Source organism: Sycon ciliatum, chromosome 9 (assembly GCF_964019385.1).
Source record: "Sycon ciliatum chromosome 9, ocSycCili1.1, whole genome shotgun sequence".
Taxonomy (NCBI): Eukaryota; Metazoa; Porifera; class Calcarea; order Leucosolenida; family Sycettidae; genus Sycon; species Sycon ciliatum.
This window is the reverse complement of record NC_088651.1, coordinates 22640709-22655631: the sequence shown is the minus strand read 5'-3', so window position 1 is coordinate 22655631 and position 14923 is coordinate 22640709. Positions and strand designations below refer to the sequence as shown.

At 46.9% G+C, this 14923-nt stretch overlaps 1 protein-coding gene across 1 annotated transcript; it reads right to left on the bottom strand.

Moving 5' to 3' along the window:
• Positions 1-5982: 5982 nt before the first annotated feature.
• LOC135825391 (mucin-2-like) lies at positions 5983-14717 on the bottom strand. Its single transcript, XM_065338127.1, has 4 exons — positions 12768-14717; positions 11032-11150; positions 9228-9408; positions 5983-6434 (listed from the first exon to the last, which is right to left on the bottom strand). Exons 1-4 carry the CDS (start codon positions 14548-14550, stop codon positions 6061-6063), a joined length of 2457 nt encoding a protein of 818 aa, XP_065194199.1. The 5' UTR covers positions 14551-14717; the 3' UTR covers positions 5983-6060.
• Between the last annotated feature and the right edge of the window lie 206 nt (positions 14718-14923).

Sequence of the window (14923 nt, the reverse complement as noted above, 5' to 3'; positions counted from 1 at the left end):
ATAGTAATACCAGTACACAGGTCTGGCTACTAGTACTACCTGTAGACGTAGTCATGTCACCTCTGCTCATCTATTGTAGCTGTTTGTGCTAGTGTAGTACGTAGTGGTCTGTTGCTACACAATCTGGAAGCGGTATTATCGCATCAGTGATCATGATTATGATCGACCATGCGCCAGAAATACATTGTAGAAGAAACTAAAAATGCCAGACCCACTGCACTGCTCGACCCTCTGCGCTCAGGCCTTGGCTTCAGTTCACTCAGATCAGATCTTCACATTAGGCTGATGGCATTGTTTAGACGCTGTGGCAGGAGACCTGACGAACATGTCGTTACATACATTCAGCTGCCTACTACACTGACTGTAGTCCTTCCCTCAGTACACCAGTGAATGCCATAAGCATTCATGTTCTTAGCATTGACAATGACAGACTGTGTACTACAGTGCTGTACACTGCTTTGATCGAAGAGGCTTGAGTTTGAGCCACAGCCAGTTGCCGTGATTCATCTGTAAAAATGTCGCATATGTGCCTTGTTTTAATATATCCCTTTGGAGACCGGTGCGTACGCACAGTATAATAGTATTAATACTGGACAGCAGCCAGAAATGCCTTCAGGATTGGATGGTCCCTGATGTGCTCAAACATATCCATAGGGAATGCCGTTTTCGATGCTGACATTCTTGAAACCTAGCATTGTCGACAAGAGAATGTTGACACGGCAGCAGGCCTGGATCATCTGCATGTCATGCGTATAACACCAAACCCTGCAGTCAACGCGTCAGTCAAAGCAAGGAACAGCCGCCACCAACCAGCACTGCTTGCGGACACTGGCAGACAGCCATCAGTCCGCATGGGACCGTTGCCAGTCCCTACTGCTGTCAAAACTCCTGTCAGAGGCACCGTTATTCGAGACCATCCCACGTGGCAAATAACGTCGTGTCATTCAATTTTCTGTTTTGCTTCGATGATCGTCTACAGCTGGAGGCAGAGCACACTGGAATGGCAATATGGAGGCGCTCTAGCATTGAATATAAAATATTGTAGAAGATTGTATGTCTCTTCATTGCTTATCTCATTTTGCTCTGTGGCGCATGTCGTTCCGTGGAGGCGAACACCTAACGTTGACGTCCTAAAATGCGCACAGTCACTCCATAGCGATCAGGGTGAATTTGTGGAGTGATTTGACTCCTACAAGGTCACATTCGACGATGTATAATTAATTTTGACTAGCGACGGGAATGGCACGGGAGGCTCGCTCATGACGCCGATTGATGACGGGGCGCTTGGAATGATGTGATCGCCACTTCGCCAGGAACGGCAGCGCATTCGCAACCGACGTTCTACCATACAAATCGCCAAATCGGGAAGCGACGAAGGAGAAACGAGTTTACTGTTACGTTTCATACCCTATCATAGTATGATGACGGGGCATGTGGTGACATTGGAAAAAGAATGTAGAAGAATAAGAAATTGACGACTGTAATGCCTACTAATGTTCTACAGCAGTACAGGGTTCTCGTCAAAGGGACATACATGTACTGATGTAGTGGGGCGCTGCGCCCTCCTGCACTTGTTGACCGCCCCTTTCAAACAATACATTCAAATGGATACGCCACCCTTCTTCAGACTGGGCTACTAGTAGTAGTACTACTACTAGTGCGAGCGCCACATTTTTTGCATTTACATGTACATGTACATGTACATGTATAAACAGATACAATGTACAATCATGTACGTGATGTGTACCGATGTACATTTTTTTTTCACGTCTACATGACTTTATTTTGCCCGTAAAAGAGGCCGTTATACCCCACAAAAAAAAAAAAATGTACATGTACATTGTACATCGGTACACATCATGTACATGACGATTGTACAGTGCTGGCAACTGAAATCCGACCCCCTAGCGTCTCGTACGAATCGCTAAAGCGGCTAGCGCACCGCTAGGGGGGTCGGATTTCAGGTGCCAGCACTGTACATGACTGTACTGTAGTAGCACAGCATTATGGCGGTGAAAACCACAAAAATATTATGTTGGGTCAGATGATCCCCCCATCACGTTTGCTCTCGATAAAACCATTATTTTTGTCTACTGACTAGAGTCCTGCGCTGACGCTGTACACCACTGAGTGTGTCTGTTTCATGTCACTCTGCGCATTCGTATCGCACTTCGGAGCCTGCACACTGCAGACTGCACAGGTGCACGCATTGCCGGAGTCTGATGAGCGTCTGCTACGGGTAAGAGCGAGGGATGGGTCTTGTCCGGTTGTAGCCCCCACACCTGCTCATGCGTGTAGCCCTTTTGATTGATTTACGTTTCCTTGCACATTGTGAAATGTTTTCGGTGAAAACCTAATGTACTGTACTACTGTCGTGGACATAGCAATCCGGTCGCACGTCTAGCGGCCCCAGGCCAGGGCGCTGGTCATGCAGCCGTATACGGGTAGCAGCTGCTCCTGGTCGCATCGGATCAACATGACTGTGCACTACATACAACGACTATTTATAACAGCGAACCTTACGAAGTAACGTAACGTTCTGGACGCGCTGAGGGCGCCGGCCCCGGTCAATCGACTGGATTTCCATGTCCGCGACAGTACAATCATGTACATGTACATGTAGATCTACGATAGATGGATTTTCTTTTCTTTTCACTTTCAGCTGTCATTTGCCCTGATCATGCCTCATGCGTGTTTCACAGCATAGTACGTTTGCGCTCATTTTCTTCTTCAACACACGCTAGCTGTATTACTTTGTTCTTGCCCGTACAAGAGGCTTTTCCACGCGTAGTTCTACAATGTACAAGAGTTTAGTATTTGTACATGTACATGTACATATACATGTACATGTACATGTACATGTATATGTACATGTACGTTCTGAGGAACGTGGCCGCACCTGCACAAGGTCTCAAGTCTCGCTTGGACTTGGTTTTTTTTGCCACGAGTAGGCATTGGCGGATAATGCTCGAATAGGTGGCAGATTCTGCTCGAAAAGCAGTGAAATTGGCAGAACCATACAAACCTTATGGCGGGCAGTTCCTCGAATTCTGCCCCATTTCTTTACAAGTACATGTATCAACATACCAAACATGGTTGATAAATATGGTGGTAAAGACACACCTGGCAATATGGCGGTAAACACACGCCTGCCCACACACGCTCTCTAGGCTGCAAGGTTCTGGCACAGAGCTCTCCTTCTCACCACCACCACCATCAGTTCGCGCCTGGCGCCTGGTCGATGCATGGCTGGCGGTATCCGGCATAGCAGGCTGGTACATCAAGTAGCGCATGGCACATAGATGATGACACAGCAACGACATAGCTCGATTGCGACGTACGTTTCGTCCCCGCTGGACTCATCAGGCAATCTTCTTCTTGGATGTCTTCATACGGAGCTTGACTCGGGAGAATGAAGTTGAAGACACCGCTGCAGCTGTACTTATGGTTGATAAATATTGCCATATTGCCAGGTGTGTCTTTACCACCATATTTATCAACCATAAGTACAGCTGCAGTGGTGTCTTCGACTTCATTCTCCCGAGTCAAGCTCCGTATGAAGACATCCAAGAAGAAGATTGCCTCATGAGTCCAGCGGGGACGAAACGTACGTCGCAATCGAGCTATGTCGTTGCTGTGTCATCATCTATGTGCCATGCGCTACTTGATGTACCAGCCTGCTATGCCGAACTGATGGTGGTGGTGGTGAGAAGGAGAGCTCTGTGCCAGAACCTTGCAGCCTAGAGAGCGTGTGTGGGCAGGCGTGTGTTTACCGCCATATTGCCAGGTGTGTCTTTACCACCATATTTATCAACCATAAGTACAGCTGCAGTGGTGTCTTCGACTTCATTATACCAAACATGCATGAAACTAATACAATGTATTATGTCATGTACTTACCAGAAAAAGTACCGAATTCTGCCAATTTTTCTGCCGGCATTACCCGTAGATGCCCAGCCACGAGCCTCCTCTCGATGTGGTTATTCCTCTCTTTCTTTTTTAGCCGCTGACCGCTGGAACTCAGTTCCGGCATCGGTCCGCCTTGCTGCTTCACTAAGTCAATTTCGTATCGCAATCCTAGATTGGCTAGGGTACCGGTACCTCGTAAGGAGACCATAGGTCTGTGGAGACTGCCCTAGAGAAATACATGTAGATGTACATGTATGAATAAAATTGTACTACTACTATCGCAATCCTAGATTGGCTAGGGTAACGGTACCCCGTAAGGGGTCGTCGCAAAAGTTTTTTGTCGTCCCTGAGACGAACATGATTCATTGGGGGGGGGGGGGGGGGGGGGAGTGGTGAGAGCCAAAATCGAAAGTCGACCGACACTTTACATATGACATGTACATGCATGCGATTTTCGTCGTCCAGCATAGCAAGCTGTGTTCGTTTCAGAGGGAGGGGAGGGGGTCCAAGTACGAAATGAACGATGGTCGTTTCAGGGACGACAGAAAACTTTTGCGACGACCCCTAAGGAGACCATAGGTCTGTGGAGACTGCCCTAGAGAAATACATGTACATGTACATGTATGAATAAAATTGTACTAAATTCTATTTTAACTTTCATGGTATCTCAATTTTTTGCCGTCTACATGACTTTATTTTGCCCGTAAAAGAGGCCGTTACCCCATAAAAAAAATAAATAAATAAATAAATAAAATTGTACTACTACTACTAGTCATGTACATGTACATGTACATGTACATGTACAATGTAGGTGTGAATTGAGAATCATAACCATTTGCGACAAAGAGAAGGACATTACATTTTACAAGTACAGTTTACGCTCTTGTTCTTGTACATGTACATGAAAAATGACACAAAGCAGGAGTTCTGGGACGGGCTGTGTCTCCGCTACGGATGTACATGTACGCCGGCGAGGATAATTGCGATACCGAACTGCCAACGAAGAGGATCATGCACGGCTTGATGTCGCTGCCAGTGGTTTGCAGGGCAGTCGATTTGAGCGAACCATCATTGATGTCCGGGTTTTAAGCCTTATTCTCGCTCAAGTCAGTCTGCACCACGTACCACTGTGTATCATCGACACGAAAGAGAGAAAAGAAGGGTCTACGAAGAGAGACTGAGACAAGTTGAGAATGCCACTTTTGTTCCGGCTGTGATGTCTGCGAGCAGTGGCATGGGCAAGGCAGCAACAGCCCTCTAGAAGCGAGTGGCTTCCCTGTTAGCAGGCAAGAAAGGGGAGCAATTCTCTCACGTGATGGCGTCCATCAGGTGGAAGATAGCATTCTCACTCTTGTGGTCCTGCATCAAGTGCCTGCGTGGATGCAGAAGGCTCTTTAATTGTAGTTTTATTTTTGCCGTTTTTGTTTGTTTCTAGAGCTTTGAGTTGTGGTTTTGTGGAACACTAACACTGGGAAAGGTAATCATTGTGTTTAAAAAAATATGCAGAGAACCCATTTGTACATGACAATGTAGTGTTATTTTATTTATTTATTTCTGCACCTCGTGGCATGTCAAGACAGCCAATTGAATTGCGGAGAGGGTGAGACCAACCACGGAAGAAGAGAAAAGAAGAAAATGAAGAGCACGTACATGTACACAAAGTGGGAAGGGATTAGCAAGTTCAGTCTCTCCTCGAGTTTCAATTTAGTTGTGTTGTATGATGATTGCCTTGCATGAAACTTCAGAATAACCACAAATGCCAGCCCTGGCCCTACCATTGAAAACTTGAGTCTTTTTTTTAATTTATTTTTTACTTACTAAAATAATGACAATAAGACAGTACTAAGGAAGAATGTGCCTTATCAAAGTAGGTACAGGGACATGTAAGTAGTAAGTACTGCTGTATTAGTAACTGCAGTGGCCAAGCGCAAGCAATTAGCAACTTACAAAACACACTGGACTTATTCGCACATCAAGCACATACATGACAGTGCTGGTTACTGAAATCCGACCCCCTGAGCGGTGGGTTCACATTCTTTGCGATGTGAGCGCAGCACTGCTCAGGGGGTCGGATTTCAGGTGCCAGCACTGTACATGTCAGCCTCTTTTACGGGCAAAATATTCGAAACATCAAGTTAAACGCCAGGAGTGCTATTTTCCCCGAGGTTTCTGGAAGACGCAGGTATTTTGTCTCAGCCACAGCGATGAACAGCCCCTCGTGCTGGTGCAGCAGTTTGCCTGGAGTATATTCCACACGGATAAGTGCTGCTGGGCGGTTAGGATGAAGGGCGCTGACGATCGAGCACTCCTCCTCCTCCTGCTGCTGGACCGGGCGCCGCTGGCATACATGTAGCGCTTGCTGGTCATGTGACGCGTGTCACGTGACTCGGGGAAGGCGTGCATGGTGTCTTGCAGTTCTAGCATGGTTTCTTGTACCTCTGCCACCAGCTGGGCGCGGTCTATTTTGTCTGCTGACATGACATCCTCGCCGATTGCGTCTGCTATCACGGAGTCCAGGTCATACTCTGAACGAAGAAAGAAACAAGCATAAAAGAGGCAGAAACTGTTACAACGATGAGTTTAAAACTCCGCCCTCTGCAGACACAGAGCATCATGCACTGTACTATAGTTGTACTGAACTACATTGTACTAACGACCACCCCTTGGGGCCAGAGAAAGCGGTCTTAAGTTGCAGGTGGTCCTTAGTTAGAGGTTTGCACCGCTCAACCATAATATTATGAATGTGAGACCGTCCATGCCTGGCGAACTGGTCTGTAGTACCGGGCTGGTCGCTAGTCACGGTGGTCTTTAGTTACAGGTTTTACTCGTCCGGAAAGGATATAGCCACAATGAATTGAAAACAAGAGGAATATATTGACGAAAGGGAGAAATTCAATGTAACCGCACCCACCAATACGGCAACAATTCCATCACACAATAAAACGGGATGTAAGAGTTCAAAAGTGGGGAGGTTCAAACCTGTTGGGGGTTAGACTTAATAGACACCCTCAGCAAAAAACGTTATGTTGTAACGGTATAACCGTAAGGGGGAAAATACCGTGATTTGGGTTCGACCTTTAGCAAGATGCACGCTATTTTTAGTACGCTGTTGCCACGAGAATAGCTTTTATACCGCGTGAACACGAGAATAGCTTTTATTCCCGTACGGTAGCTATGCAGAAGACGTTACTTCAGTAACGTCTGGCGCTAGCCAGGGTCCACACATCTTTAATTTGGTATTTGTGTGTTTGTTTGTTTGTTTGTGTCACGCCTGGCTCTATCCCGTATCTGCCCCGTACCGTACCGTACCATCAAACACAGCTGGCCACATACAGCTGGCCGCAATATTCAAATAAGGCTTTCAAACGCAAGATCATAACGTGAAGCAACTTGGAAGAATGGGTATGAATGCGAAGAGTATGGGGGAATGCATGTAGGGCGATAGTGCGGGTTCGAATCCCAGGATATGCCTGAAAAAAAAATAGGAGAATTGAAAAATTTATAACATCCCTATGCTTTTTTTGCCGTCATCAAGGCGGTAGACGGTGTCGTATTACCCTCGATCGTACCTATCCCCTATCTGTCCCGTACCGTACCGTACCATCAACGACGACTGGCCACAATGCATATTAAAAAATAGGGCTTTCAAATGCAAGATCATAACGTGAAGCAACTTGGAAGAATTAGTATGTATGCGAAGTGTATCGGGAGATGCATGCAGGGCGCGCGATAGTGCGGGTTCGAATCCCAGGTTATGTCTTAAAAAAAAGGATTTTTTTAAAAGAATTTATAACATCCCTATAATAGCAATAAAAAGAACAAATTCTGCAGTCATCGCCACACTACAACGAAGTCATGTAAGTTTACCAGAATTAATTTTCTTGTCACATTCATCAGTGGAAAGTCGTGACTGAAGAGTAACCATGCTGAACAATGATTAAATATACATTCAATGATGTGTTACGAGAACAAAATACAGTGCCAAAATAGAAAGAGGGAAGGTGAGACAATAGCAGTGAAGTGAGAGCTAAGTGCAACGGTGGGTGAAAAACTAATAATTATAACGCTAAAACTGTGTAGTGAGACAAACAATCATGCTGTGCACCTACGAAAACAATTTTAACGCAACTACATGTTTCTTCTGCTTACAAAGATCAGGCTTATGCAAACGAATACAAACAGCCTCAAGTACTTTCAACTGACTAGCATACCGTGCACGACAAAGAACAGAAAAACTAAAATCATCATACACCTGCAGACACTTAGGGTGAGACAACAAGTGAAGAAAAACGGCAGACTTCTTACGATCACAATCACCATCTGATTCCTCGTCTCCAACAACCGCAATCTCGTCCTCCGTTTCATCTCCCAACTCATATATTAATCATGTATATTTAATCATTGTTCAGCATGGTTACTCTTCAGTCACGACTTTCCACTGATGAATGTGACAAGAAAATTAATTCTGGTAAACTTACATGACTTCGTTGTAGTGTGGCGATGACTGCAGAATTTGTTCTTTTTATTGCTATTATAAAATTGTTGTCTCCACGTCGATTATTAACATCCCTATGCTTTTTTTTGTCTAGGTCATCAAGGCAAAAAAGCATAGCGTAGGGCCCTGAGCTTCCAAGCTCTCTCGTTTCACGCGGTACAACCATTTATGTCACCATATACATGTATGCGATACAAAGTGAAATGCGTACGGACTATGCAGTATTTGGCCAAAACACGTACCGTTGGTCACAACGATAAATCAGCCCCCATAACGTTTTTACGCTGCAGCTTCAACGCTATTTGGGTGATCAAGGTACGAGTACCGTAAAAAATAGCATTACTGTTGTTTGCTAAGTGTGTCTATTGTCTGACCCCAGTGCCGTGATGGTTATGATAACTCGTTCTTCAGTGTTTTGTGTGATGCCAGCGATATAGCTTCACATTAGAAGCCATCTTCATATTCCTATGCAACCCAGCCCTGCAGAGAGAACACGTCCCTGCTCTCACACTTTCCCCTAGCACCTCAACACGCACTGGTAATGTTTTTAAATTTTGAAAGTATCTACCTTTGCAACCTTAGTCGATCGTACCGCGCTGCCTGAACTAATTCTTCGCTTTTATCACCTCTATTCTGTAGAACAGCGTATTAGCCTCAGGCTCTATGTTTTGTGCATCGCTGCTTGGCCCAAAATCTTGCTAGTCCTCTTCTTCAATCTTTGTACCAGCTTCTGGCGACTGCCCCTGGTTACCAAGTATGCACCCAGGGCAAGGCATAAAGAGCCTTAGTTCTCCCACTTGTTAGTAGTACCACTTAGACTTACGTCGAGGAACGCTTCGCCGAGTACGGAAGGCAAGTTGACCCTTAAGGCGTGTCTTGGCACACCATGTGTCCAGGAAGGTCTTCACTGCCAGACAGTAGGCCGGCCTTGGCCAGCATTGTCCTGTCTGCTTCGAGAGAGCCTGCAGGATCAGAAGTCGCAGCTGTCCGGACCAGAACTGTACCTGCGGCACGTCATAATGAGAAGGAGAAAGTGAGAGAGGGAAAGTGAGAGAGGGAATGTGTGTGTGTGTGTCTGTGTGTGCATGTGCAAGCAGATTTATTGAATGGTGCAATCCCAGCACAGGTTGCTATGGCTTCTGCTGTAGCATCGCCATCATCACCTCTAGCGTTGGGCGTAAAGGTCAAGGTCCATGTGTGTGTGTGCGTGTGTATGTGTGTGTGTGTGTGTGTGTGTGTGTGTGTGTACGCGTGCGTGTGTGCCCGTGTGTGTGTATGTGCTTGCGTGTGCGTGTGTATGTGTGTGTGTGTGTGTGTGTGTGTGTGTGTGTGTGTGTGTGTGTGTGTGTGTGCGTGTGTGTGTGTCCATGTGTGTGTGTGTGTGCACGTGCATGCATGTGTGTGTGTGCACGTGCATGCATGTGTGTGTGTGTGTGTGTGTGTGTGTGTGTGTGTGTGTGTGTGTGTGTGTGTGTGTATGTGTATGAGAAAGAGAGAGAGAAAGCAAACCCAGGGTCCGACATCTTAAAATGCTTTTACATACTAATTTAGAATAGATCGATCTCCTTTTTCTTTTGCCACATATGTTACATTTCACTGAGTTGAATCTTGATACTCGTAAAACTTCATCCCGTATGTGAACAATGGACGCTGAGGTATCATAGGAATTCAGCATGTTGAGCTGCTTATGGCCTATTGGCGTATGATGCTCGAAACCTGGCAGATTCTGCTAGAAAGGCAGTAAAATTGGCAGACCCATACAAAACTGATGGCAGGCACTTCCTTGAATTCTGCTCGTGATGATTGATGATGTACTTATCTATTTACATGTCCATGTGGCAAATACGTATGCATGAAACATACAAGAAAAAGTACCAATTTCTGCCAATGTTCCAGGCGGCATTATCCTCCAACAAGCAACTCTGGCTAACGACCATTGACAGATGCATGACCCCGATATGATTTGTTTATGTGGGCAATATGCAACCTCTTTTCTATGCAGAAAGTGCGCATTTGCGCCACTGAGGAGCTCTTACCGAGCAAAACAGCTGTCTGGAGGATATGGAACACCTACCCCAGCAAGAACGAACTTCCTCGTTATGGAGTGGTGCTGTGAATGTGGGCCAAGAGCGCAGTGTGGAGAAGCGTGTTACCGCAATCTCGCGCATATAAGACCATGGTCTTCTACTCGAAAGGTTGCTGTTTTCGGTCCTTTCACAAATTCATTTTCGTTCGATTGTAAGACCATCTTCTTTTATGCAAGATGGACAAACATCTCATCGAGATTTACATGTGCAAGTACGCATATTATTGGTGAATGCCAGTACAGTACAATGGAACCGTGATGAACCTCGTGTGACTTTGTGATTTTCATTCACTTATAAGAGCATGTTCTTATAAGCGAGAGTGCTCTTATACCCGAAAATAAGGACACGTCCATATGTTTATGCAAAAAAGAAAGACCAAGGAACTACAAGTTACGCTATACTGACCATACTGGTTATAGCGTAACTTGTAGTTCTTTGGTCTTTATTTTTTGTATAAATTAAACCTTGGCTCTCCATCTGAGTCCATGTCTCTAAATGCGCGAGATTACGGTATCTATCCGCCAAGGGCTAGCTTCTCACCGTCTGATCCGTAGCCCAGCACGGGAACTGACAGCCGTTCACCACAATCATACGTAGCAACACCTCCCAGCCACAGGTCTTGGCGATTCCCGTGGCCACCACGTCCACTTGCCGCGAACCTAAACGCAAACAGACCAGGAGACGATATGGACGACAAATCAGAGACTCACGAGTACTAAAGTCACCACTTCCGCTGCATAGCTCGCTGAGCATCCCATTGCTTTTTAAGTTGCTAATCCCTTCCCACTTTGTGTACGTGCTCTTCATTTTCTTTTTTTCTCTTCTTCCGTGGTTGGTCTCACCCTCTCCTCAATTCAATTGGCTGTCTTGACATGCCACGAGGTGCAGAAATAAATAAAATAAATAAATAAAATAAACAGTCGGCATGGCGACAAGAAACCTAATACTGATGACAGTAGAGTAAGCGCACTCATACTACGAGAACAATGGAACGCTAATATTTTTTTTACGATTTGAACATGGTTTTCATGTTATAATCATCAGAAATCGTCTCATAAGTAGTATGCTTGGTTTTCCAGGGCTTTTTTTTAATTTTTTACCAATGTTGTACTGCATTTCAAATAATTGTGTTTTGTTCTGCCCGTAAAGAGGCTCCGACTATGGTCTTGGTTTCCAAAGAAAGGGTCATAAACTATTGTGTGTGTGTGTGTGTGTGTGTGTGTGTGTGTGTGTGTGTGTGTGTGTGTGTGTGTGTATGTGTGTGTGTGTGTGTGTGTGTGTGTGTGTGTGTGTGTGTGTGTGTGCGTCCCATATGGTGCAGTGGTATGTGCAGTCGAATTCCAATCGAGAGGTTGCGGGTTCAATTCCCGACGATTATGGTCGCACACGTCTTTCTTCTCTTTCTCGGACTCTTCCTGACTTTTCTTTCATTCTCCTGGGTGGTTACCAACAGCCAGTGTATGCCGGAGTATGTGGTGTGGTGTGTGTGTAGAAAAAATGGAAAAATGAAAAATAGGGATTCGCTGGCCAGAAAAAGTCACTTCAAACATCTGTGTGGTAGATACCAGGCTAAAAATAGTGGCGGTCAATTCATCAGCCTTGCAAGCTGTTGAATGGTGTAATCCCAGCACAAGTTGCTATGTCTAACATAGCTGTTCGCTATCAGAGTCACTACCTCACTACCTCACTACCTTTTAACTCATAGCCGTGTACTGTCAGTGCTGCTGAATGAAATCCAGTCGCGTCACTCAAGTGCGCGCTGGGCGTTGCGCAGCCCTGGACCTGCGAACACTGGGCTGCGAAATGGTGCAAGGCGCAAACTTGAGTGACGCGACTGGATTTCATTGAGCAGCACTGTCATGCAAGTTTACACTCTGCAGTTATGTCATACCCATGCAGACATGACGTCATACCCATGCAGACATGACGTCATACCCATGCAGAACTTGGAGTTACGTCGCACTAAGGAGTATACCTGTACTCGTGTTTATCGCCAATATTGGCATTCCATGACGGAGCGTAAGCCAGAAGCCAGAATAAGCCAGTATAAGTCGGAACCAATTATAATTTGAAGAAATGATTCCGACGAGAAAAGTAATGCAAGTATGATTAACATGTTGTTGGCTGACAGCATGAAACAAGGCGGAGGACAACGTGTTTGGAAACAGTGACCTTTCTACAACCAGTCTTCCACCTTGCTTCATGCTGTCAACCAGCAACATGTGTGAACTAAAATAAGGTTTATCTAAGTCTGATTTCCTAGTAGCTCCACTTACCACCTGAACTCTTTGGCCAGTTTTGTAGAGTGACTATAGGAGGTATGTCTGTGGCTGTGACAACTGGTAGTCCTCCTGCAGTTCCTTGCTCAGTGGTGGGTGGTAGAGGTGGTGGATCCGTGCGTGGGGTGGACTCTGCAGGCGGTGGCAGGGTGGTGGGTGCAGTTGTGGATTTAGTGGTCGGTGCTGTTGTGGGCGCAGTGGTTGGTGTGGTTGTTGGTGGAGTGGTCGGCGTGGTTGTTGGTGGAGTGGTAGGTGTGGTTGTTGGTGGAGTGGTAGGTGTGGTTGTTGGCGGAGTGGTCGGCGTGGTTGTTGGTTGAGTAGTTGGTTTAGTGGTCGGTGTGGTTGTTGGTGGAGTGGTCGGTGTGGTTGTTGGCGGAGTGGTCGGCGTGGTTGTTGGTTGAGTTGTTGGTTTAGTGGTCGGTGTGGTTGTTGGCGGAGTAGTAGGTGTGGTTGTAGGCGGAGTGGTCGGTGTAGTAGTCTGAGCAGCAGTCGGGGCTGGCGGTGTTGGGGATGGAGCTGGAGCGGTCTCAGGCGGGTTAGTTTCCTGCACGATGGGCGCACGTGGACGTGTCGTAGACGCAAAGTCTAGCTGGCGCGTCTGGTCTGCCGGAGTACGGGAAGTTGGCATGCGTTGTTCACCTGTACTCAGCTTGAGTCGCTGTCCGGGTGGAACTCTCCGACCAACTGGTGTGACTTCAACCAAGTATGGCGGTGTTGTCCTCGGCTCCGCGGAATCCTGCTCCGCTATATCTCCACTGTCTTCCACGCTCACCAGTTCGTCAACATCTACCACATTGGTGATGCAAACCAACACGGCAGCTCCGTAGGGCGTCTGAACATTGACGATCTCCCCCGTCGGACACTGGGATGGGTTTTGCACGATCCGAACGGACGATGGTGGCAATCGGCCCAGGATTGGGGAGACGAGTTGTCTAAGATCCGAGTATGTCTGATCCGCAACGCCTCCCGGCATTCCAGCCTCGGGATCACCTGGAACTTGTTCGTGCTCCCCTGCAGGAATGAATGAAGACTCTGTACCTGGTGTCGTAGACGTAAAGTCTAGCTGGCGCGCCTGGTCTGCCGGAGTACGGGGAGTTGGCATGCGTTGTCCACCTGTACTCAGCTTGAGTCGCTGTCCGGGTGGAACTCCCCGACCAACTGGTGTGACTTCAACCAAGTATGGCGGTGTTGTCGTCGGCTCCGCGGAATCCTGCTCCGCTATATCTCCACTGTCTTTCACGCTCACCAGTTCGTCAACATCTACCACATTGGTGATGCAAACCAACACGGCAGCTCCGTAGGGCGTCTGAACATTGACGATCTCCCCCGTCGGACACTGGGATGGGTTTTGCACGATCCGAACGGACGATGGTGGCAATCGGCCCAGGATTGGGGAGACGAGTTGTCTAAGATCCGAGTATGCCTGATCCGCAACGCCTCCGGGCATTCCAGCCTCGGGATCACCTGGAACTTGTTCGTGCCCCCCTGCAGGAATGAATGAAGACTCTGTACCTGGCCAGTAGGCATCCGACGAGAACTCAGTGGGCGGCTCTACCTCGTGCACGGCGCTCGGCCCGTACGCCTCGCCTCCAACGAATTCCGGCTCCTCCGCCATGACCTCCGAGAATCGCCGAACTCGCAGACGGCCGGCCGCTTCCAAATCATGATCTCTGGGTATCCTCTCATCCCGCTGTGGTTCGACGGGAGTGATCGAATCAGGCTCTAGGCAGTGAGCGCAAGCGATGCTTAGCAGAAGGGACACGAGAACTGTGCAATGCATGACTTCCGCCACACCGATGCTAGAAAGTTACCATGAAAAGACACACGCAAATGATTGCACTTGTTATCAGTAATGAGATCGAGAGAAGACACAGAGATACAGAGTTGAAATCCTCAGCAACTAACTTGGTTACTTGCTTTTGTAGACTCGGCTCAGTATAGTGTTGTGTATTTCTTTCACCAGACTGTAGGCTAGCTAGAATGCAGAGTTTGACGGGCTGATGTTGATGCTGAATTACATGCCAGGGTCAGGGAACGTCCGAACTCGACAGTCAGTACGGAGCATCAGCAAATCGAATTTTCGATTTGATTATTCGAATGGAAAAAAGAAAATCAGAGAGAAAATTCGAATGAAAAAGAGGTTCAGCATGTAG